The 26,394-nt window shown below is 41.5% G+C and overlaps 1 protein-coding gene across 7 annotated transcripts in view; it reads right to left on the bottom strand.

Moving 5' to 3' along the window:
* The window catches only part of TMEM131L (transmembrane 131 like), a 160,126-nt gene that overhangs the window by 47,871 nt on the left and 85,861 nt on the right, over positions 1 to 26,394 (bottom strand). For all 7 annotated transcript variants that reach the window (XM_060147822.1, XM_060147815.1, XM_060147816.1 and 4 more), the window contains 9 exons: positions 11,319 to 11,396; positions 10,966 to 11,119; positions 9,300 to 9,358; positions 8,884 to 8,992; positions 7,092 to 7,182; positions 6,425 to 6,578; positions 5,693 to 5,863; positions 4,308 to 4,377; positions 3,105 to 3,222 (listed from right to left, as the gene is read on the bottom strand). In XM_060147822.1, the coding sequence (XP_060003805.1) occupies positions 3,105 to 3,222; positions 4,308 to 4,377; positions 5,693 to 5,863; positions 6,425 to 6,578; positions 7,092 to 7,182; positions 8,884 to 8,992; positions 9,300 to 9,358; positions 10,966 to 11,119; positions 11,319 to 11,396 (1,004 nt within the window). The remainder of the gene's footprint in view (positions 1 to 3,104; positions 3,223 to 4,307; positions 4,378 to 5,692; positions 5,864 to 6,424; positions 6,579 to 7,091; positions 7,183 to 8,883; positions 8,993 to 9,299; positions 9,359 to 10,965; positions 11,120 to 11,318; positions 11,397 to 26,394) is intronic.

The raw sequence follows: 26,394 nt of genomic DNA, 5'->3' as shown, positions 1-26,394 counted from the left end.
TATAGGCCAATATCACTGATGAACACAGATGCAAAAACCCTCAACAAAATACTACCAAACAGAATCCAACAGCACATTAAAAGGATCATACACTATCATCAAGTGGGGTTTATCCCAGGAATGCAAGGATTCTTCAATATATGCAAATCAATCAATGAGATACACCAAATTAAGAAACTGAAGGATAAAAACTATATGATAATCTCAATAGATGCAGAAAAAGCTTTTGACAAAATTCAACACCTATTTGTGATAAAAAAAAAACTCTACAGAAAGTAGGCATAGAGGGAACCTACTTCAACATAATAAAGGCCATATTTGACAAACCCACAACCAACATTGTTCTCAGTGGTGAAAAACTGAAACCATTTCCTCTAAGATCAGGAACAAGACAAGGTTGCCTACTCTCACCGTTATTATTCAACATAGTATTGGAAGTTATAGTCATAGCAATCAGAGAAAAAAAAGAAATAAAAGGAATCCAAATCTGAAAAGAAGTAAAACTGTCACTGTCTGCAGATGACATGATACTATACTATAGAATCCTAAAGATGCTACCAGAAAACTACTAGAGCTACTCGAGCTACTCAATGAATTTGGTAAAGTAGCAGGATACAAAATAGTGCATAGAAATTTCTTGCATTCCTATACAGTAATGATGAAAAATATGAAAAAGAAATTAAGGAAACATTCCCATTTACCGCTGCAACAAAAAGAATAAAATACCTAGGAATAAACCTACATAAGGAGACAAAAGACCTGTATGCAGAAAACTATAAGACACTGATGAAAGAAATTAAAGCCAATACAAACAGATGGAGAGATATACCATGTTCCTGGATTGGAAGAATCAACATTGTGAAAATGATTATACTACCCAAAGCAATCTACAGATTCAATGCAAACCCTATCAAACTATCAATGGCATTTTTCACAGAACTAGAACAAAAAATTTCACAGTTCGTATGGAAACACAAAAGGCCCCAAAGAACTAAAGCAATCTTGAGAAAGAAAAATGGAGCTGGAGGAATCAGGCTCCCTGACTTCAGACTATACTACAAAGCTACAGTAATCAAGACAGTATGGTACAGGCACAAAAACAGAAATATAGGTAAATGGAACAGGATAGAAAGACCAGAGATAAACCCACACACATATGGTCACCTTATCTTTGATAAAGGAGGCAAGAATATGCAATGGAGAAAAAACAGCCTGTTCAGTAAGTGGTGCTGGGAAAACTGGACAGCTACAAGTAAAAGAATGAAATTAGAACACTCCCTAACACCGTACACAAAAATAAACTCAAAATGGATTAAAGACCTAAATGTAAGGCCAGAAACTATCAAACTCTTAGAGGAAAACATAGGCAGAACACTCTATGACATCAATCACAGTTAGATCCTTTTGACCCACCTCCTAGAGAAATGGAAATAAAACCAAAAATAAACAAACAGGACCTAATGAAACTTCAAAGCTTTTGCACAGCAAAGGAAACCATAAACAAGACCAAAAGACATCCCTCAGAATGGGAGAAAATATTTTCAAATGAAGCAACTGACAAAGGATTAATCTCCAAAATATATAAGCAGCTCATGCAGCTCAATATCAAAAAAACAAACAACCCAATCCAAAAATGGGCAGAAGATCTAAATAGACATTTCTCCGAAGAAGATATACAGATTGCCAACAAACACATGAAAGAATGCTCAACATCACTAATCATTAGAGAAATGCAAATCAGAACTACAATGAGGTATCACCTCACACCAGTCAGAATGGCCATCATCAAAAAATCTACAATCAAGAAATGCTGGAGAGGGTGTGGAGAAAAGGGAACCCTCTTGCACTGTTGGTGGGAATGTAAATTGATACAGCCACTATGGAGAACAGTATGGAGGTTCTTTCAAAAACTAAAAATAGAACTACCGTATGACCCAGCAATCCCACTACTGGGCATATACCCTGAGAAAACCATAATTCAAAAAGACACATGCACCTCAATGTTCATTGCAGCACTATTTACAATAGCCAGGACATGGAAGCAACCTGAGTATCCATCGACAGATGAATGGATAAAGAAGATGTGGTATATATGTACAATGGAATATGACTCAGCCATAAAAAGAAATGAAATTGAGTTATTTGTAGTGAGGTGGATGGACCTAGAGTCTGTCATACAGAGTGAAGTAAGTCAGAAAGAGAAAAACAAATACCATATGCTAACACATATATATGGAATCTAAAAAACATAAAAAAGATTCTGAAGAACCCAGGGGTGGGACAGAAATAAAGACGCAGACAAAGAGAATGGATTTGAGGACACGGGGAGGGAGAAGGGTAAGCTGGGACGAAATGAGAGAGTGGCATGGACATATATACACCGCCAAAGGTAAAACAGGTATCTAGTAGGAAGCAGCTGCATAGCACAGGGAGATCAGCTCGGTGCTCTGTGACCACTTAGAGGGGTGGGATAGGGAGGGTGGGCGGGAGATGCAAGAGGGAGGGGATATGAGGATATATGTATACATATAGCTGATTCATTTTGTTCTACGGCAGAAACTAACACAACATTGTAAAGCAATTATACTCCAATAAAGATGTTAAAAAAAAAAGGAAAAAGAAAAAGAGAGCTATAATGGATATTTTGGGGTCAACTAGGGAAATGTGAATCTAGACGGTATATCAGCTCATATAATTGCATCAGTGTTAAGTTTGCTGGGTATGTAATGGCAGTGTAGTTATATGGAGGAGAACGTTCTCCTTCGAAAAGAATGTCTTTCCTAATAAAGTGCTGAGGGTTGAAGTATCATGATGTCTACAGCTTACTTTCAAATGACTCAGCAAAAAGAAAATGTATGTATGTGCACATAGATACAGACGTAGTGAGAGAGAAAAAAGCAAAAGTGGTAAAAATGTAAACAACTAGTGAGTCTAGATTGATTGGGAATATTTGAATATTTACCATACTATACTTTTCAAATCTTCTGAGGTTTGAAATTTGTCAAAATAAAAGGCTAGATATTAAAAATTCAGTGTTGAAATTTCAATAAAGTATTATGTCACAATGTCTCCCCAGTGCTGAACAAAGAGAGGTGAAAACATACTTGCAGACGTCACCATTTTTTAATTTCTTCCATCTTTCATACAGTGTATTTGCAAGTTCGGAATCCACATCCCAGGTAGACCAATCCAGAGAAAGGCTCCCTTCCCAGTTAGGATTTTCTACAAGTTAAATCAGATGTACTATTTAGATGTACGGAAAACACAATTCACTTAGTAAATAATGCCAAGGGCTGAGGGTTAAAACTTCTCAAACTGAGAGGACGGTAAAGTGATCAATGCCCCCCTGTCCTCGGATTGCTCTACTATAAGTCCCTCTAACTCAATGGCAAATGATATATCAAATCAAAGAAACGTATAAAACAAAACTAAATCGAATTATGTGAAGGTAATAACATAAAAGACACATGGCTCATGAATACAGTCTGAAACAAGTTAAAAATCATACTCGGACCATGTTTAACAGCTTTATACCTAAAAGGCTAAACTGCTTCCACGTTAAGTGCTAGTCATCATCTAAGCCGGGTTATTAGGCAGAATGCTGACGCGCAAACAGCAAGCCTCAGAAGAGAGCCCAGAGCAGGGCTCAGTCTAGAGAAGGTGCGTGTTTACATTTGTAAGCTGGTCTCCGGCTCACCTTGCCCTCTCTACTTATCTGTTCTGTCTTGTCTGTGCTAAAGAGCATTATCAGGGCGGAAAAGTGGGAATCTCCCAAAGGAAATCTCTGTGCTGTAACACTGTCCTTAGATTACATATTTTAATAAGTCAAAAAGCAGGAAGAAAACCAGGAACAGCTTTCTCTGTCAACACTCTGGCCCTCAGGCTCAGACAACAACTAGCGCTCCCTATATGATGTTTATGCTCCTGTACTAGAGTCTTCAAACACAATTCCAAATTATTTTTTTACTAACTTCTAGTCAGCCCTTTTATAAAAGAACCAGAATCTTCCAATTGTTCCTGGCAACGAGGTTGCTATGACGATCAAATAACGTGTCTGAAAAAAATCCCTTACAAAAGTAGAGGCTAAGACTTCAGGGGGCTTTAATTACACAAGCACTCGGATGTTTTCGGAGGATTCTTAACAATTTCAAGTCATTCTATTAATGATCATGCTCTTAAAGAACAGAATATGATACAATGACGTTAATAGGACTAATTACTCCATCTACAAATACGAATTTTCCTCACTACTTCCCACCCAATCCCAAACTAGAGTTCTACAAAAAGCCTAAGGGCAAAATACTTACCCGCTTTTGATTTTCCCATGAAATAATGCATGCCACAATGTGCTATCACTTCAAAACCCAGACTCCCTTCCTAGATTGAAAAGTAATATATGAATAACTTACAACACAACACTAAACACAAAAATCCTAATGCACTCAAATGCGTAGCAGACGTTGGCCTCCACCTCAGCGAACTTCCCTTTGTCCAGAAGCCAAACTGCTAGAGAGGGGTTTCTTGGCTTCCTTTCTCCTTGAATGAGAGCTCTAACTGCCTATCACAGGCAGGGTCACTGCAGTGGATTCTGTGCAATAATCAATGCCCACAGTGACACACACCCCTTGGGCCTGACAGACACCAAGCTGCCTTCTGAAGTCAGGATTAAATTAGTCTCAGGACATTCTTAGTAGGGTTTGTAACAAACTGTACTCTAACCCATAGTAACTCCTAAGCTACTCAGGACATTTAAATGAATGTCACACTTCCTAGGCTCCGCAAGCAGACCTGCTGCTTCCACACATTCCTGCAGCCTGCCTGCTCCCTCCCAGTCACGCTTCCAGTATGCATCCTTTGATGGGAAAAGGAAATTTCCAAGAAACCTCCCCTGCTCCAAATATGGATGAATGAAATTAACCTTATATTTTGTTTAGCGTAATTTTAGAAGCCCTATCTTTAAGCTTTTAGCTAAACGTGAGGCACTTCTATCTATGAAACACCAACGCTAGTAAGTGAGAAAAATCATAAAGATGGTTGCATGAATGTCTCATAGTGGAAAATTAGAACCCAGCATTATACAGAAGAGCTTGGATCAAAAAGAAGCAATAACAGTAACTAAATGAAAAGAAATAAACATTAAGAAAAAATGAGGCATGTTTAAGATAAGATCTAAATTAAATACAATTTACCCAGATTTTAGAAAGCATTTTCTTAATTGTGAACCCTTTCAGGCTTTAGATTTGGCCCGCTAAGGAAATTCAAGGATTATGAGCAGCTGGGAGCCCGTTACCAGAGGTCTAAATAAAACATTTAACGATTTAGTTTATTTGAAGTCATTGCAAGTATGTCCTAAAAGCTCAACTGTGTTTGCTACAGCAAGCACATATTCCTTGCTCCATACATTTTGGAAATAAGTGAAAATGAGATCTATCGACCTGTAATGCCTTATTTCATTTGAAAATTACCTCATATCACTTTATGAGAAATAGAAACTCTTTTCAAATAAAGATTTCTGTATCTGAACAATTTATCATCTAAGACTGGCCGGGTAATATCCTTCAATTTCTTAGGCAGCCTTAAAAAACACGAGCTCAACTCGGTCAATAAAGTCCAAGCACCGTAAGATAAGTTAATAAAAAGAAACAATAATTATTACAAAAATTATAACACATATGTACTGTGTAAACAATACCTTGGTCGGCGCCAAGTAAATCTGTAGAGGTACTGCAAAAACAGCACCTACGTTTGTAGTCAAAAATACACGGGTGAATAGATTTATGGCAAAGTCTTTAACGGCAAGTTTCAAAGAAAATATTTTCCAACAGCCTGGAGGTAGAAATAAAGGGCCAGTGAAATTCAGAATCTAAAAAGAAAAGAAGTAAGAGAAATTACTTTCCTAACTAACGCTAATTATGATTAAAATCATTATAATGTGTGATACTAAAGTTCTTCTATACTTTGAGAAATACAATTTTACTCATTTATTTCCAGGTCCAATATTGAAATATTTTTATATAAATGATAGGTTTCACTTAATATTTAGCATGCAACTGTTTTTAAATTTCACAAAAGTAATCTTGAAATGTTCACAGGCAGTATTTTACAAAAACCTAGTATTGTATCATGAACCAGGCTTCTTTTTACTAAATATAATCTTTTTAGAATAAATTATAATTTATAATATTTTTAAATAATGGTAACAGCAAATATCTCTAAAAGATGTATCCTGGTCCCTTTGAGCTCCTTGAACAATAGTTTGAAAAAACTAAAGAGAGCCTAAATGTAATTCTGAAAACGTTAAAAGAAACACACTTGCTTTAAAATTCATAAGTGAAAGTAAGATTTTGTAAATATCAGTTTCATAGTACTTGACACTAAACAAATCTTAAAATAGGCTAAACTTGGATAAAAATACCATGTGTACCTTTAAAACACGCTTGGTCTCCTTGGAAACAAACACATCATTCAATACAACACCACGGTCAAAATGGTTGAGGTACCACATTGACCAAAGCCCCGATGTGTTCTCATGAGTCTCTATGTGAAACTGGGTGGCAGAAGAGTCCATTCGAAAATACCTGTGAACACAGGACATGCATGCCATCAGCCCTGTGTGTACAACAGCTGTTAGCGTGCGAATGAGCCTCTAACTGCAAAAATGGTAGCCGCATAACATGTCAGAGAACAAATGTAAGTACTGGCAAGGACCAGACAAGTTGCCTTCTTCAACCTTCCTGCCCACGAGTGGAGCATCTGAAGGCCAGAGGGGGCAATGGAGCCAGGACCAGGATGGCTCACAGAGGCCACCAGGCAAAACCAGGACCCAAATGTAACTCAGAAACTGTGCAGGAGTACTTCTTCTTTCTCCCACATGTGGCCGCCTGGCCTGGATCTGATCCACAACCTCCGTCATTCAGCTTCTTCCCTCCCATCCTGCAAACCACCCTTTCACTTCCTACTAGCTGTGCTAATGTAGGGAGGGCAAGTCCAGAGACAGAATCATGCAAGTCTCCGTTATATTTTTAAGTCATCTCTAGATGGAGGGGGTGGAGGGGAACCACTCAATACCAGAGAAAGCGAAATTCACCCACCCTTGAGACACAGGAGAGGAGAGGCACGCTTTTAGTGTCGGAGTGTTTTTTTTCTTCCTGTCTTCTCTCATCCCACTGTCATAGGATGGAGCTGTTTAGAGGTAGGAGGAAATAAATGTGAAGTATCAGTATCTTTTCTGTCATTATGCCCAAACAAAAACAAGATAAATGTTTTATTTGTAATGTTTTAGTTCCTTCACTCTTCTGGCTCCAATAAAATCCTTTCTTGAACACTATCTTTCCGCCTTCCTGGCTGCGTGCCCAGGAAGTTACCAAGAACGTGGTGTCTACCTACCCACCCCTCTTTCCTAAAGCAACCTCTCGTTTCTTCTTTGGCGGGGGGAGGGGGGGAACACAGTCAACGCTTTGTGGCTCTCCTTTTACAAAGATCTTAAGTAAGAGGCAAGTCCTTAGGTCTGCAGAGATGACAAAAGTGAACAGTGAAGAGGCGTGGTGGAGGTGTGAGTGAGAAAGGAGCAGCTCAACCTGAGAGCACGGAGGAGATCACAGCCAAAGTGGGCCCGCGCTGCAAAACACTGCTGAGGTATCAAGTCACTTTCAAGCATTCCTTGAGCCATGGAAGAACATCAAAACACTGGTACTGAATTCTTGACTCTGATACTAATACCCAACTCTTTTTTTTCTTTTAGCTATATATATGGTTCCCCCCAAACTTCAAACACTAACAAAAAGATGTGAAAATAAAAGTCTACCTTTCCCCCTGACTTCCCCATTACCTTAGACAAAGGAAACAACTGCCAGCAGACTCCCAAGCATCCTTCCAGGTGCTCTAACATATACAAATACACAGATACCCTTAGAAGAACGACACTGCTGATACTGCACGCCCACGTATGCTTCTTAACACCTGCAGACGCTAGCCCCCCCACCCCCAGGGATGAACTACAATTCTCTGTCAGTGGAGGCTTATACTGTTATGCTGCCGCAAACAATGCATATTCCTATATTACAGTTTTGAACATCTAAAGTGTATCTCTAGATAATCTTCTAGAAGTAGAATTAAGGATCAGAGAGCACATAGGCACATCTTCAATTTTCACAGAGACTGCCAATTTTCCCTCCCAAAAAGGCTGCATCAATTTATACCCATGTCAAAAATATGAGGTTTTTTTTCTTCCTAATCATTACCAACACAGAATATGAACATTCTGTTTGACCTTCATAGATCAAACAGATCTATAATATAGATCTGTTTAAATAATGGTAATTATTTAAACAGATAAATAATGGTAACAGCAAATATCTGTATAATTTATACAGATAGGTTTAAAATTATACCTCATGTATTGCTTTAACATTTCTTTCAGTGTAAGTGAGGTGGTGCTTGTTTTCTTATGTTTAAAATGCATTTCTTTACAGAAATCTTTTGAACTATAAGTAAGACCCTGAAGATAGGATTGGGTTTATACTCGCTAGACATTCTGCATTGATTTCTACACAAAGAAACAAACCTGGGGCAGCTCAACCTCTCTGTGAAAGCAGTATGTCCATCAGACTCATATACAACCTGGTCTTTCAAATCACCAACTGAATTACGATCTATAAACTCAAAATCCTGCACATGGGGCAGAATAAAAGCAGTATCACCATCACTTCTTCCATCACGCTACCTCTTATAACTGTTAAGTCTGTGGAATTGAAACCGAGCCCATTCACTTCCTAAAGCCTTGCCTACGCTGTAGTTGTGAGTCATTTCACAGAAAGAACTGCAGGCATAACAACTGGATAATGAAAATAAAAAGACAATCTCCAATATTTTTAAAATCCGTACCTTTGCAAGTAAAAGAGGCAATTTTTGTAAAGTTTGTTGTGGAAGTAGGTAGGAGTACTGGTTCAAACTGCAGAGATAGGGCATCTCTCTGTGAGAAATGATGTACATCCTGTAACAAAAAACAATCCACAGTACTGCTCTTAGCTGGAGAAGACTGATCCAGTTTGAATCAACCCTGTTAAAATGACTAAGTAGCTCAGACTGGCATACAGAACAACTGCTCAGCAGATGTGCCTGTGATGGTACGAAGGGGTGCTGACAACCTTCGTCCAAATATGGACTCGAGCAAGGGAGAATGGGTTTAAATGCAAGCAAAAAATAATAGAGACAAGTGTTTTCTCCAAAATCTTCACGTTCTGCAATTAAATACCCACTTGTAAGTTTAAACTACACTTTATGAAAGTATTCACAATTACCTGTATCCATAGAAGGCTGTTTCCTGAATGCAGTATATACATGTTCACTGCCGAATCATCTGTCCAAAAGAATCAGTGCAATGAGGTTAGAAGAAAGGGCCATCTCATCCTCACACCTTAATGTAGTAGTTAAACCATCACATTACACATCTCTATAAAAAAATGTAACTCACTTTTCAACAAAATTGAAGTGAGGAGCTATTTTCTGTTGATTAAGTCACAAGAAAAAGGACCTTGGCAAAAAGATTGACCTGTCAACACAGGTTCTCTAAATGATGAGCTACCAGTAGAAAAAGTCTGAGTTTAGGGTCATAGTACTACTCCCCTGGATGAAACTAACCAACTGGACAGCTTCAAATAAAGTTAAGGTCTCCTATTGATTAGAGACAGCCCCTCATTTCCTTATTTTACAACCACACTTGGGAAAAATAAAACCCTGGATCTCAAAATGCAGGCTTCCCTTTAATCCTCACCAACAGAAGTGCTCCCCATGGGACAGGCGTCTTCTCTACACTGATGTCTACCTGGCCATTCTGGGAATCACCAGAAACTATGAACCCAAGGACAGGAAAGCTCTCCTGCTGACCCATGTCTACTACAGCCAATTCTGAGGACTGGAAAGTAAACAATGTTTGACCAACAATTAAGACTGCCAATTTAAAACTGTATTTTGGTACCATTTCTTTCTCTGAATGCGTATATGTGTGTACATACACACACACTCTCACTTACCAGAACAGTCTTGATAACCAATGGATAAGAGCAAACCCTACATGATAAATCACATGGATCATACGTGTCTCCTAAAAAATCTCTCAGAAACTTAAACTGATAAACTAGGTTATTTTTGGTAAGTAGGACACACAATTTCAAAGATAAAGTTCATAGAAATGAACACTGAAACTCACACTACTCTTACTGACCAGGCATCCAGGAATAAGCAGCAGACAACCAACTATTAGAAATATAAACAGCATGATTTGGTCAACTGAGCTTCTGCAAATCAGTAAAACAGAAACAAGAGACACAAGACTTCAAATACTTCGTGAATATTTATATTAGATTGTCGTGCCCATTTAATTAGTTTACTATCTTCAGAACGCCAAGAAAAATTCTTCCCAGGGAAACACAGAATGGTTTGCCGTTGCCACTTAATTTATTATTTATTTATTTGTTTGTTTGTTTATTTATTTTGTTGCTGCACGCGGGCTTTCTCTAGTTGCGGTTAGTGGGGGCTACTCTTCGTTGCGGTGCATGGGCTTCTCATCGCGGTGGCTTCTCTTGTCGCAAAGTATGGGCTCTAGGTGCACGGGCTTCATTAGGTGTGGCACGCAGGCTCAGCCTGTGGCACACAGGCTTAGTTGCTCCGCGGCACGTGGGATCTTCCCGGACCAGGGCTCAAACCCGTGTCCCCTGCACTGGCAGGCAGATTCTTAACCACTGCGCCACCAGGGAAGTCCGCTGCCACTTAATTTACCCCAAAATAATACAGCCTTACTAGCAGGTGCAGATTGAGAACCAGTTACTACTACACTGTGCTAATAATGAAAGCAAAGGCTTTCTGTCTTGGATTGCAATGATACGATCTATAAGTAAATGATATAGAATGATGACACAGGTTAATCAAAATATGTTATAACAGAAAAGTTTAAAGATTCCTCCTTACCTGAGGTCTCAGATTTATCTGTAGCTACATAAATAATAGAGAGATGATCTAACAAATCTTGTGTGTTTTCTTCAAATTCTTTCGAGGCATTTTCCATTGTTACAATTATGCTCATTTGTAGCCGTAAAACATCGTCTGATTCCACATAGCAACTCTGAGATCGGAGGGATGGAGAAAAAGGAAAAACTCAAAAATATCATCTGAATTTTTTCGTTTTGAACTTCACAGGGAAAAAAGCACTTAAGGTAAGGGTATGTGCATTTCTGAGAACAGAACATGCTGTTTTATTTTTTATTTCTAAGCAAAGAGGCAGGAAGGAAGGCAGGAAGAAAACACTAAATTTTTTATTTTACCTTTAGTTGCTGACACACTTTATTATGTAAACTGCATTCCAGTTGCACTTGCAAGAGGCTAGTGTTAGTGGTTTCTGCCTAAAAGCAGAAAAAAGGGGAGAAAGAAATTAAAAGGAAGCAAAAGGCACAATCTACTGTCAGTAATAAACAACCTATCATTTATTCAGAAAGGACATTTCTTCATTCATTCACCATATATTTGAACGTCTGCTAAATGCTAGGTAAAATTCAATTTACTGGAAATACAATAGTGAATAAAACAGAGAAAAATCTTTTCTGTCACTGAGCTTACATCTAATGGAAATCATAAGCTCTCCCTTGGGCAACATGAAAATTCCTATTATGGCAATAAGCAGATAAATATGTTCTAAATATACACAGGAACACTGTAGTTTGGCATTTCTTATACTTTTCAAATATTTTCTTCCAACGTAGGAGTCTGCTCTTATTTTAAAGTAGGTTCACCCAGTAAAAGCCAATCAACGGTTCTGATGTCTGCCTCCCATCTGCAGAGTGAGCTTAGGCGCTATGAGAAAACCACAGGAGATGCCCCAAATTCAACCGGCTATCATTTTTCACGTGTGGAAGAGACGTGGATGGAAGAGACAAAAGTATACGAAAAGACTGCAGAATTTCATAAAGTTCAAAGCTCTTAACAGGCACATGGGATGATATCGACATATTGTGAAGACAAAGAAATGCAAAGTCAATCCAGGGATACGGCCATTTGGGTGGGAGGGCGGGGGCAGCAGACGGCGAATACACAGAGAAGTCAGGTAGTGCAGCACATGAGTCTAAAGGATCTCCGCTGTGAGATTTCCCCTTCTGTTCAGTGTGACGTGTCTCGCATAGTGGTTATAATCAAGGCACTTGGTTTGGCAGTCACAGTCGGAACACCCGAAAATCTCAGCAAGGTAAGAAGGCATCCCGCAAATCCTCGGCTGACTTTCGTTTTACGTGGAATCACCACAATTACGTTTAATGTGTTAGATTTATAAGAACTACCTAAGTACATTATATAAAAACACATGTTTAACCACTTCAATTGTCATTCAGCAATTAAAGTACAAAACAAGAACAAAATACAGTTGATCCTCTGTTCCATGGATGCAGACCGGAAGGAACTTGAGCCTCCTTGGAGTGTGGTATCCGAGGGGGGTCCTGGATCCATTCACCCACAGATGCCGAGGGACCAGAGCACATTACTTTTTTTTTTTTTTTCACATTACATTTTAAAGTGTAGTAAAAAATAGTTAGGGGGTTTAACCAAGCTTGTAAATAGGACCAAACATTAACCAAAGGCTCTTTTAAAAAGTAATTGCAGGTTTCCCTGGCGGCACAGTGGATAAGAATCTGCCTGCCAACGCAGAGGACACAGGTTCGATCCCTGGTCCGGGAAGATCCCACATGCCATGGAGCAACTAAGCCCGTGCGCCACAACTACTGAGCCTGCACTCTAGGGCCCATGAGCCACAACTACTGAGGCCACGTGCCACAACTACTGAAGCCTGCGCACCTAGAGCCCGTGCTCTGCAATAAGAGGCGCGCGTGCAGCAACGAAGAGTAGCCCCTGCTCACCACAACTAGAGAAAGCCCGCGTGCAGCAACAAAGACCCAACACAGCCAAAAATAAATAAATAATTTTTTAAAAAAGAAACGTTTAAAAAAAAAAGTAATTGCTAGTATCAGTTAGACTTAGAGTAATACCACCTGTAAACTGAACCTCAAACCTTAAAGAAGAGCAAGATCTTCGAATATGTTTTTCTGTGAGCAGGTCCCACATTAAAGACATACACAAAGAAAGCCCACTACTCCCTGAAGCTGCGTTAATCAAAGTTATAAGTGACCCCCTCGTATCCAAACCTGATAGAAACCTCTTTGGCCCAACACTTCTCTGCCACGTCGCCTTCTCTCGGTGTTCCTCCGTCCTCTTAGGCTCCTGCTTCGCTGGCTGTTCCTCCTTGGGCACCAGATGTTAGTCACTCCAGATTCCACCTCGGCCCCCTTCCCTCTCTCCCGCGGGGGGTCTGCGACACGCTGAAGCCCCCCCACGTTCATCTCAGCAGCGCAGGCCTCTCTGCACACCCACACAGGGAACCAGCGGCTGGGCGCCCCTCTGAATCCTCACCCACGCCCAGAGAGCCAGGTCCTTGCTGTGGGTCTCGTTACTCATAAAGTGGTTTAAGCCAGAAACCTGGAAACCAACCTCACTTCGCCTCCCTCACTCAGCTCCAGCAAACAGACCCAGACCCCAGGTGTGCTGACTGGACCTCCTCAGCAGCCCCTGGATCTGTTCACTTCCCTTTATTCCTAACAAACACCTGAAGGATCAGGGGTCAACTCGCTATGCCGGTAGGCCAAATCCAGCCTACCAACAATTTAACTATAGGTCTTAACCTGACAAGGCAATTTTCTTGCCTAAAATATTCCTTCACATGTTGAAATTATGTTAAAGTTCAAAATTATGACTTTGAACATGATTAAAAATCCTATCTGCACAGTGATTTGATGTGATTTAAAGCCCAATATTTTGTTATTCTTGGTGACAAATTTATAATTTACTACGAATGAATTTATAATTTACCATGTTAAGTAGGATTCTTCTGTTAGCTGAAAACATAACAAAAATAAACTGCAACATTGTTTCGTTTGCTGTACAACATATTTGAGACTCCCGCCAGGGGGAGTTCCTACACCTCCAAACGGCCCTTGAAGCATGCCGATTTTTCTCAAAGAGAAATTTAAACGTTCATGTCTTTCTCTCCCAAAAGAACAAAAGTATTGCAATCTCGACTTAAAATCAGAAACTATAACCAAAACATGAGCCACCTGGGGCAACCACAGGCACACTGGGATTACAAATTACCTCTGAAAGGACCCCAGCTGTTTTGACATTTGTTTCGACCCCTTATGCAGAAGTGTGCCTGGGCAGATTATAAAAGAAAAACAAACAAAAACCTACTTCTCTACTTTTGAAACCTCCCACATTATTTTAATAAATTAATTCCTAAATTTGACAGCTAAAAGAAACAATAATTCCTTAGTAGTTTTTTTTAAGATTTTTTTTTTTTTGATGTGGACCATTTTTAAAGTCTTTATTGAATTTGTTACAATATTGCTTCTGTTCCCTGAGGCATGTGGGATCCCAGCTCCTTGATCAGGGATCGAACCTGTACCTCCTGCATTGGGAAGCGAAGTCTCAACCACTGGACCGCCAGGGAAGTCCCCTAAGTAGTTTTCACATAAGTGTATGATACTATTTTAGAAGATGGGAAAAGATGTGGTTTGGAGGGGTTAAATGACTTATCAAAGGTCCGAAGTTTAGTTAGTAGAAAAACAGAAAAAAAAAAAAAACAGCAGTTCTTTTAACATAAGTCATCAGTATTTTTTCCAAGTAAATCTGAACAGGCCAAGTCTATTTCTCCTAGGTACTTAAAAGCCTAAAAATTCTTCAGCATGAAAATATGTCTTAGAAAACCATACCAGGAGATAATGTAACAGTCCAGAAAATAGCCCTGTTAAGACTTCTTTTGTATGGCATATATTTTGTGGAGAAGAAGTATGAATTTAGGGAATGGGATGAAAGAGAAAAAAAATCACCTTCCTCTACTTGCTAAAAAATTGGTCTTTGTGTACCAGGCCAGGGGCAGAGTGTGATTCTGGGGGTCTGTGTGCAATTAAACAGGAAAGAAAATGATAGACAAAGTTCTAAGTCATTTGAGATGACTTTCACTAACAAGAGTAAACCGTAACCTGACAAGAGTATATGAGAGTCTATAATGCATTAATCCAGAGAGAATGAACAACAGATATGAAATTATGATGTTCCCAGTACTGATCACATATGAAAACCGTTCATTTCAGGAACATAATGTATGAAATATAAAAAAAAATTACTTAGATATATCCCAACCTGAGAGTTCTCCTTCTCATTTTTCTTCCCTTTCACAATTCTGAATGCTAAATTGTAGAGGCGCTGACAAAGGTAAGTCTCTTATACCCACGTGTGTCTCAGGAACACAGAGCCCACCTAAGCCACGTGACCATTCCAGTCAGTGGCCCACACATATGGTGCTACACACAATACATTCTATACAGCAAAGCATTTTGTATAAAATGAGTGCTTTCCTGGGTCCCTTCTGCACAACACTCACACTCTTTAACTGAACTCCTAATTTAGTGTCTCCTGCGTAACAGACAGGCTCAGCTGAGTTCGGTTGCTTCACGCTAATATTAACCATCAGTGGTGTTTCAGCCCTCACCACTACCACCAACCTTCTGGTTCTCAGATCTGTAATCACTGAAACAATATCAGATCTGTAACCACTGAAACGATATCAGACCCACTCACGAAAATATTTGTAAAACCCTAAGAACTGGCTGAAATGAGTTGTTTTTATTTGTTTTAAGGGAAAAAGGGTTGAACACTAGCCATGAAAAGGAACGAAACTGGGTCACTTGTAGACATATGGATGGACCTATAGTCTGTCACACAGAGTGAGGTGAGCCAGAAAGAGAAAAACAAGTACCGTATATTAACGCATATATGTGGAATCTAGAAAAATGGTACAGATGAACCTATTTCCAGGGCAGGAATAGAGATGCAGACATAGAGAACGGACATGTGGACACAGTGGGGGAGGAGGAGGGTGGGATGAATTGGGAGATTAGGACAGACATATATACACTACCATGCATAAAATAGATAGCTAGTGGGAACAAGCCATAAAGCACAGGAAGCTCAGCTCAGTGCTCTGTGACGACCTAGACAGGTGGGATGGGGGGTGGGGTGGGAGGGAGGTCCACGAGGGAGGGGATATATGTACAATGAAGCTGATTCACTTCATTGTACAGCAGAAACTAACACAACATTGCAAAGCTGTTAGACTCCAGTTAAAAAAGAAAAGTGAATAGTACTTGGTCAGAGCAACAGATTTCTTTCCAATATATAATGTAATATTAGACATAAATAAAAATCAATTTTATCATTAAAGAAAAGCATATGTATCACATTTTCCCTTATCCACATCTTTTTAAAAAAGGCAGCGTGGCCAAGTGGCTTTGCAGTCAACGTGGACTGAAGATGAAACCTTGGGGATAATCCCTACCTTTTCCAAGACTCAGCTTCCTCTTGTATAAAACAGTTAATGGACTCACAGCCATGCTACCAGCATTAAATGTGATACATATGCCAGTCACAGTGCATGAAGCAGGCCCTCAAAAGGGAGCATTAGCTTTTTCATTCACAGTTCATGCATTCATTTAGTCAAACTCCACAACAAATCATTTAAATGCTTCTAGGAAGCATTTTCCCCACATCAAAGTTGTTAGAAGGGAAACTCCTCTTCCCCAGTCCTTTGGTTTCCAAGAGAAGTGATTTTTTGTCTTAAACGTTTCAAATTCTTCTTGTCTTATTTCATAAATGGTTCAGAATCCAAGAAAAGAGAGAAGGGTCATTGACTGCACACCATCTCCCACCCCCCTGAAATGTGCCAAAAACCATTAAAGACAAAACACAATGTGGAGAACAAGTTAACACTGAAATATTAATACTTTTGGTCGGACCAAGTGGCAGTGGCCTGCGTTGTGCAATACCCTGGACTTTTACACTCTGGCAGCTGGCCCTTAACGACCACAACCTGGGCTGGCAGTTCCAGGACAGCCATGTGGGATTTCCACCTTGGTAGGTCACGCAGCGTACAGAAGTGCGATCCAAAGACAAGCAGCTATTTTTATACAATTGGCTGCCGCTGGGCCTAAAGCAAATGGCAAGTGAGCCCTGAAGGCCTGGCTCAGCCCTTGAGCTTGGACCCACACTCGGCCCAAGTTCAGGCTCTGTGATGCAGGCTGCTGTGGCTTGCCCTTGAGCAATACAGCACGGCTTTGACCTAAGTAAGCATGGCACAGACAAGGATGTGAAAGAAAGGGTGTTGCAGTGGAAAACAGTACAGTGGTCCCTCAAAACTTTAAACACAGAATTAAAATATCCAGCAGTTCTGCTCCTGGGTTTACACCCAAAAGTGACAGGAGGGGCTTGAACAGGTATTTGTACACCTATATTCACAGCAGCATTACACACAGTAGCCAAATGGAAACATCCCGAAATCCACCAATGGATGAATGAATAAACAAAACACGGGATATATATACAGTGGAATATTATTCAGCCTTAAAAGGGAAGGGAGGACTTCCCTGGTGGCGCAGTGGTTAAGAACCCGCCTGCCAATGCAGGGGACAGGGGTTCGAGCCCTGGTCTGGGAAGATTCCACATGCCGCGGAGCAACTAAGCCCGTGCGCCACAACTACTGAGCCTGCACTCTAGAGCCCACGAGCCACAACTACTGAGCCCACATGCCACAACTACTGAAGTCCGCACATCTAGAGCCCGTGCTCCACAACAAGAGAAGCCACCACGATTAGAAGACCACGCACCACAACGAAGAGTAGCTCACGCTCTCTGCAACTAGAGAAAAGCCCACACGCAGCAATGAAAACCCAATGCAGCCAAAAATTAATTAATTAATTTTTAAAAAGGGAAAGGAAGGGAATTCTGACACCTGCTACAACATGGAGGAACCTTGTGAGCTAAGTGAAATACGTCGGTCACGAAAGGACAAATACTGTATGAGTCCATGTACGAGGGGACCTAGAATATTCAAATTCATAGAGACAGAAAGTAGAATAATGTTTATTAGGGGCTGAGAGGAGTGGGTAATGAGGAATCACTGCTTAATGGGGGACAGAGTTTCAGTTTGGGCAGACGAAAAAGTTCTGGAAGTGGACGGTGGTCACGGCTGCATAGCACTGTGAGTATAATTAATGCCACTGAACTGTACACTTTAAAACGGTTAAAATGGTGAATTCTGTGTTATGCATATTTTACCACAAGAAAAGAAAAGCGAAAGGGCAGGGGAAGGAAAAACAAAACAAAAACAAAATGGTGTCCCAGTCAGGGCTCTCTCCTCAAAATAGAGAGAGCTTCCAGAATACTATCTGGTGTTTCTATAGCCCGATCTTGAAGAAACTGTTGGGTTCAACTCCAGGCAAGCAGTAGAGACAGGCTGCTCCAAATTCTGTTCCTTTTTATGCCTTATCTTTATGGATACAAGTCGGAACTGTGAGAAGGTTTATTTTAAGTTCATGTGGTTGGTCCACAGACTCAAGAGTTCCCCTCCAAATCCCTGGCCCTACAGCTATTAATCACCTAAATGCTAACCGCTGCTTCAGATTTTCAAGATCCAAAGTGGAAGATACATAGATGGGGGCAGATTTTATAAATAAAGAAGCAATAAGGATAATCTTATTAAAGAGATATGCTGTCATCTTGGGTTGAGTCAGAAAAGCAATTTGACAAAATTACTGCATGCACGAAGAAGGCAACCACTAAGGGCTGTCCTTGGAACGATTAGGCTCATTCCGGAAATCAGAAAGGTGCTAGAAGCTTAGAGCTTAGAACACTCTCTCATCTTCCTGTCAGGACAAGAGGAACAAAAACAAAACAACAAAAATAAGCAAGGCAGGTTGATGAAACAGGAGGCAGAGAGGGCCACCCTTTGGAGAAAGGTTGACATCTTGGGGAATAACTGGACAGAGCTGCAACAGAAAAGGAGACCTTGACACCCGGTTCAACAGACAGAGACAGGGACAGCCTGGAGTCTAACTCAAGTGAGGGAGCAATATCTTTGTGCTTGTTTGAGCCTTAAAAAAAAAAAAAAAAAAAAAAAAACCTCTAATAAAAGAAGACAAGCAAGATCTCAGAGGACTGGAATTGCTCCTCCTAAAGGAACCAGGATTCAGTTGTAGGAACTGTGGAGAAACACACTTCTAAAGCCAGGTACAAAACCCACAGTGAGAACAACTGAGGACCTACCCGCATCTCCAAAGACTGACACAGCTCTACCAAGGATTACACAAACTCTGGACAGGCTGTGAGGGGTGGGGGTAGCGGTGGAGATCGGAGATCAGAAGAAGATGCTCGGAGCACAGCAGGTGGAGGGACTGTCACCGCCTGTGCCCTGAGGGAACACACTTGCAAAGTTTATGGAATTAGGACTCAGTCTAAGAGAAGGCACAGCATCGAGGAAACCTACTAAAGGGGAACCAGGGAGAACAAGACAGACTGATGCCAGCCCTAAATTAGATGCTGGTCTATTGGGAGAGCGTCTCCGATGTAAGAGCACCCAATGCAAGGAATAGAAGAAGATTCGGCAGGCCCAGAACTTAGCAACTGTATCTCTCTTGCCTTGGGAGAAATCACAAGAAAATATCTAGAGGAACACCTAGAGGAAAAAATAGATTTAGACCAAAAAGGAAAGAAAAAGGTTTAAAAAAAAAAGAAAAAGAAAAAGGAATGCAGCAATTCCAGCAGACAGCAGTAGCTTACAAGCATTAGGGAAAAAGAGACCGGCAAAAGCAGCTGGTTAAACAGCAAGAAACTCATCTAAGCCTCCCTGACAGGAAAAGGGGACAGGTAGAGACCAGCACATCCTGCAGGCAGAACACAGCCTAGAGACAAAGAAGGGCACACGCACAAGCTGGAGGAGACAGCGCGGGGCTCGGGGGCCAGAAGCTACCCGCACTGGGCCCCAAGACCCCCGAGTGTCAACAGCAGCTCCCCGCCAGGAATCTGCTGCGAACAAGCTCCACCTGAAACAAGCCGGACGAAAAGGGAAAAACCTTCCCAAAGAAGCAGGTTCCAGAAGCCTCTGTGTGCTCCTGGTAAGAGGCAACGGAAACCACACCACAAACAGGTCTCAAAGTCCCCACCCACAGATGTTCCATCCCTTAACAGAGCGGGGACACCACTCAGCACAGGAGTGCCGGAAACAAGGGCTCCCTGCAAAGAGGAGAGGACAGACACACCTGGTGACTGGACTGCCCCACCGCAAGGCTCTGACTCTGAGCACAGACCCGAGAATCTGAGCATCTCGGTGTCACTTCTGAAGAGAGGAGGTGGCTCCTCCCCAAACTCGCCTCCAGACAGACAACCTCTGCCCACAGAGATTAAGGGCGCAGGTCTTGGCCTCAGAACAACTGGCATGAGCTGAAGCTGAAACCAAGGTGATGGTTTCAGCCTTCCATCCCTCTCTTTGGCAAAGATGAAGTACTGGGAACAATTCTGCCCAAAATTAGTGCCTTGAGGGCTGGGGGCATGTTTTCCAAACTTGGTGGATGTAAGGTTGATAATCTAATATTCCTGTGTGTCTTGTTAAGATTCTAGACTCGGGCTTCCCTGGTGGCGCAGTGGTTAAGGATCTGCCTGCCAACACAGGGGATACGGGTTTGAGCCCTGGTCCAGGAAAATTCCACATGCCGCGGAGCAACTAAGCCCGTGCGCCACAACTACTGAAGCCCGCGTGCCTAGAGCCCGTGCCCCACAACAAGAGAAGCCACTACAATGACAAGCCCACACACCACCACGAAGAGTAGCCCCCGCTCGCCATGACTAGAGAAAGCCCACATGCAGCAAAGAAGACCCAACACAACCAGAAATAAAATAAAAGAAAGAAATAAATTTATTTTAAAAAAAAAGATTCTAGACTCAAGCTCCACTTGAAACAAGCAGAGACAAGAGAGACTTAGTGTTGAACTACTGTAATTTCTGAGAAGCCCTGGGGAAGCCACGCACATCCTGGCAGGGGGCTTTCCGAGAAGTCCTGGGCGGGGGGCGGGGGGAGTTACCCCAGCTGCACACAGGCATGGAGAAGCTCTCTGGCTAAGACCAAAAAAAAAAAAAAAAAGGAATTAGGGAGGACTTCAAATTCTCTGCATGTTAGCTCACAGGCCAACATAATTTGATATGGGACTAGAACCTTGAACTTTCATGTCTTGCCAAGGATTACTTCTCTGAATTTTAAATTTCTCCCTGAGAGTTTCATAATAGGAGAGGGTTTATATACAAAAACTTTTTTACGTGATAAATGCATTTTAGCTATGTGCCAGATACTAGGTTCTAAGCTTTCTACATGTATTCATTTATTCAAAACTATAGCACTCCTATGAGGTAGCGCTATTGTCTGTTTTATAGATAAACTGAGACATGAAAGGGTTAGGTAAACTGGCCAAGACCACTCAGCACCAAGACTTTTACCCAGGTGGCCTGGTTTTAGAATTCACTTTCTTATTCACTTCACTATACAGTTCTGTGATGGGGCATCCTTATAAGGCTGGGTTGTTTTTTTTGGTTTTTTTTTTGTTTTTTGGAATATCTTAATTCTGTTACTTGATCCCCTTTCAAAGCTCTGGTAAGCTTTATTGGATACTTGAAAGAATCTGGGATGGGAAACAGATGAGGATATGAACTTCAGACCTGGGGCACAGTGTGGCTTTGGAGCAGATTATCGATGAATTATTATAATGCATCTCAGAGCTTTCCAGGGGAAAACTCAACCGTGCATCCCAGTGGTCCACAGAGGATCGACAAAGCAGGGCTGGTGCCAGTGGGAGAAGGTACAGGCTCAGGAAGGCAGGAGCACGGCCACGGGAAGTCTGCTCATCTCCGTGCAGAGAGGGAGGGCCATGGGCTTAACAACGGGTAAGCCCAAAGGGTCGAAAGTCTAAAACTGAGGAGCGGTATCAGGAAAGTAAACACTAAACACTAAAAACTCCTGATACTCCTGTTCCTTTGCCCCAAGCCTTCCTCTCCCCTCAAGGTAGAGGCAGTTGCCTATGAGTGAGCCACAGACAATGACCCTGCACTGCAGGCAGGGTGACAGGGCGGGGGCTATTGGAGGAGTTGGTTTCTTTTCTCCTTCTCTCTACGTCCTGGGTAAGGGTGTTTGTCCTTGATTCAAACATCCCTTCCATAAGAGGAAATGCAGATGGTCAACAGGCATGTGAAAGGATGAATGCTAATCATCAGGGAAATGGAAGTCAAAACCACAATGAGATTATCACCTCACACCTGACAGAATGGCTATCCTCAAAAAGAGCGCAAATAACCAAACGCTGGTGAGCATGTGGAGAAAAGGGAACCCTGTTACACTGGTGGAGGGGATGTAAGTTGGTGCAGCCACTGTGGAAAATAGTATGGAGGTTTCTCAAAAAACTAAAAATAGAACTACCACATGACCCAGCAATTCCACTCCTGGGTATATATCCAAAAAATACTAATTTGAAAAGATACATACACCCCAATGTTCACAGCAGTTTTATTTACAATTGTCAAAATATGGAAGCAACCTAACTGTCCAACAACAGATGAATGGATATGGATAAAGAAGATGTGGTGTATATATATATATATATATATATACACACACACAATGGAATACTACTAGCCATGAAGAAGAATGAAATCTGCAACAATATGGATGGACTTGGGGGGTATTACACTAAGTGAAGTAAGTCAGACAGAGAAAGACAAATACTGTATGATTTCACTTATCTGAAACACAAAACAAACTAGTGAATAAAACAAAAAAGAAGCAGACTCACAGATATAGAGAACAAACTAGTGGTTACCAGCGGGGAAAGGAAAAAGGGGAGGGGCAAGACAGAGGTAGGGGATTAAGAGGCATAAACTATCATGTGTAAAATAAGCTACAAGGGTACACTGTGCAACACAGGGAATAAAGCCGATATTTTATAATAAGTATAAATGGAGTATAACCTTTAAAAATTGTGAATCACTATATTGTACAGCTGTAACTTATGTAATATTGTACATCAACGGTACTTCAACTAAAGAAAAAGTCCCTTCCAATGGGCCACACCACAGTCTACCTGGGGGCCGCGAGTTAGCAACTCTGACCCTCTTACGTCAGCTGACACAGAATGTGGCTTATCAGTAATATAAATTTAGTTTTCTAGCTTCTGATTCTTATAGATCCACCAGTTCAGAACCTGAGGAAGAGAGGTGCTATCTATTTATTGGGCACCTTCAAGTCTTCTAACAAAAGCTTCTGGAATATTCTAATATAGTGAATGTTGGCAGAATTATAATTTCTTGCTTTTTAAGGTCATTTATTCAATTCTCAATCATTTATTTACTATGTGTTCTGTGGCGAGGCTCTGTGCTAGGTGATAAGAAAACAAATACTGGTTAGGACACGATTCCTGCTCTTTAAGGAGCTTATAATCTTATCAAAGGAAAACACATACACAGAAACAAAAGCTTTTGCATACTATCCTTGCTAAGACACGGGTCTCTCAGGGCTTTCAGTAAGGAACTAGTCAATTCTCCAGGAGGCAAAAAAGGGACTAAGCAAGTGCTGAGTTAAAAAGAGGGTCCGAGGGTTTCCCTGGTGCTACAGTGGTTAAGAATCTGCCTGCCAATGCAGGGGACACGGGTTCGAGCCCTGGTCCGAGAAGATCCTACATGCCGCAGAGCGACTAAGCCCGGGCACCACAACTACTGAGCCTGCACTCTAGAGCCCGCGAGCCACAACTACTGAGCCCACATGCCACAACTACTGAGCCCACGCACCTAGAGCCCGTGCTCCGCAACAAGAGAAGCCACAGTGATGAGAACCCCAAGCACCCCAACAAAGAATAGCCCCCGCTCGCAGCAACTAGAGAAAGCCTGCACGCAGCAATGAAGACCCAACACAGCCAAAAATAAATAAATAAATAAAAATTTTAAAAAAAAGGAGGGGCCGAGAAACTGTTCTCTCCTGCAACACTGTTCTGTCCTGCCCAGAGAGCAGAGATTTGAGAGAAGCAAATGGGGCTGATGGGGGGAGGAGACTCCGCGGGCTGGGGGGATTGGGGGGCAGGGGGAAGCCGAGGAAAGGGGAACACCCCTACCCCTGGGTACCTCCTGCAGCTTCACCAAGCTTCCTTCCTGTCTCCCATTCACCAGCCCTCTATCTCTTCCCAAACTCCCACTCCACTGAATCATTCTCACTGGAGGCTCCAATGAAAAAAAGAAAAAATTTAAAATTTAAGCAATTTCCTTGCTTTAAAAGCTGCATTCAGAGGCAAGTAGGTTAACAGCGTATATTTTCCTAACATACAGTAATAACTCTCCAGAGTCTGACAGACTAACATTTTTGTGTTAAAAAAGGTAACCTTTAGCAGGCAAATAAATGTTATTAAATATGTTATGTTCCCACCCAGATTTGTAGGAATTCTTAGCTATCACACCCAGAAAATCTGTGTATTTCATTTAACTTATCCTGTAAGACATCAGGAAAACAGGGCAGCCACAGCGGCCTTTAACCTTTCCCTGTTTTTATTTTCCATCTCCAGATCCTCGTTCAGACTTCTGCAACTTATTTGTTACTGAGAAACCTGCCCCTTTCCACTTCTCCTCTGTCGAACTGTGATTGGAAACGTTCCTTGTCCTCCTTCCCACACTGACTTTATAGCTTCCCTTCCAGACCACCGCACTTACTCGGCAGGGATCAACACCTAGGAGGCGAGTCCCCCGACAGCAACGTGGGGCACCCTCCCCGAGCCTGGCGGGCACCAGGCTGCACGCAGGCCTCTCCAACACCTGTCCCGGGCGGGCAGGCAGGCACAGGGCCTGACGGCAGCACGCCAAAGCCAGGCTGTGCCAGTCTTAAAAGGGTAGCAACTCCTGGTCTGAAGTGTTATCAGCCATCACACACAATCCCCAGAAATAATCTCTCCTTTACACAATCCGGTAACAGGATACTGCAGACACTCTGAAAAGTTCAGAAAGGAGGTGACCACATATTCTTCCTGCTCACCTATGTTGAGCGTGACTGTGGTCTTGGGGCTTATTTCTGATGTTTCACTTCTCTGGTTTCCTGTGTTTTCTTATAATTACACTGTAATTTTTTATCGTCACAATCTCCTTTTGAGAGAATTCAATACTATGTTAGGACACACAGATCCACTGTTACTTCGTGGGAACTGTGTCGTCGGCTTTCCTCTAATTTAAAACCTCTCTGTGTTTCCCATATTGCCTTATAATTCCACCTTTAACAATAAATATTATTTTACAGTGATTCCAATAATAATAATTTAAGTTCTTTTAACTCTCTGAGACAAGGTTATTGCTATAGTGACCCTATATGCTAGATTCGGAAAGAATGACAATTTCAAATATTGTTTTGTCCAAATAAACCACTGAAACATGCCTCAAATCTCAATGTCTTGGATCCAAAACAACACTAAAGAAAACGTTAAAAAATAAAACTTCTTCTGGGCTTCCCTGGTGGTGCAGTGGTTGAGAGTCCGCCTGCCGATGCAGGGGACACAGCTTCGTGCCCCGGTCCGGGAAGATCCCACATGCCATGGAGCGGCTGGGCCCGTGAGCCATGGCCGCTGAGCCTGCGCGTCCGGAGCCTGTGCTCCGCAACGGGAGAGGCCACAACAGTGAGAGGCCCGCGTACCGCAAAAAAATAATAATAATAAAAATAAATAAAATTTAAAAATAAAACTTCTTACCTTTTCATGAGCCTAACACAACTCTATTTACATATTACATCCCACCATACACTTTACAGTTACAATCATAGAGTACAGTCTAGGTTATATTCTACTATTCGCTTGTCAGACATTTCTACATAAGCACCATAATTGTAACTTGGAAGAACTACTTAATATTCTACTATGCTGATATATTTAAATTTATCAAATCCTTTTTCGACTGTTGAGGTTTTAGGCTGTTTCTGTTTCTGCCGTTATAAAACTGTTGCCAAAAATTTTTTTTTTGCATATACCTTTCCTGGAACATGAACTACAAAGTCAACAATATGAAAATCATTACCTGGGAAAAAATTTAAAGCACACTGAGCCAGGACTGCCAATCCCAGCTCTGTCCTCAACCTCCACCAAGTAACCTAAATTCTAAGACCATTCTACAATTTCTAAAATAAGAATAATTACCACCTGCCCTGGTAGTAAATCTGTTGAAGGTCATCTGGTTGATGTGGTGAAAAGGTGAAGTTAGACAAATCTTAGATATTACGACTGGAGATATGCTATTTGGGGCTCTTAACTTGGGTGCCCACTGACTCATCTACCTATGAAAAACTCTGGGGGCTGCCCTCAATGTACCAAACACTAAGGTGATGCTGAGAGTATGAAAATGAAAAAGAAACAGGCCCAAGCCTAGAGAGTCTCATGGAAGAGCAGTGGAGGGAGACAGCCCGGGACACTAAAT

This window comes from Lagenorhynchus albirostris, chromosome 4 (genome assembly GCF_949774975.1).
Source record: "Lagenorhynchus albirostris chromosome 4, mLagAlb1.1, whole genome shotgun sequence".
In the NCBI taxonomy this organism is placed as follows: Eukaryota; Metazoa; Chordata; class Mammalia; order Artiodactyla; family Delphinidae; genus Lagenorhynchus; species Lagenorhynchus albirostris.
This window is presented reverse-complemented; position numbering and strand designations above follow the sequence as displayed.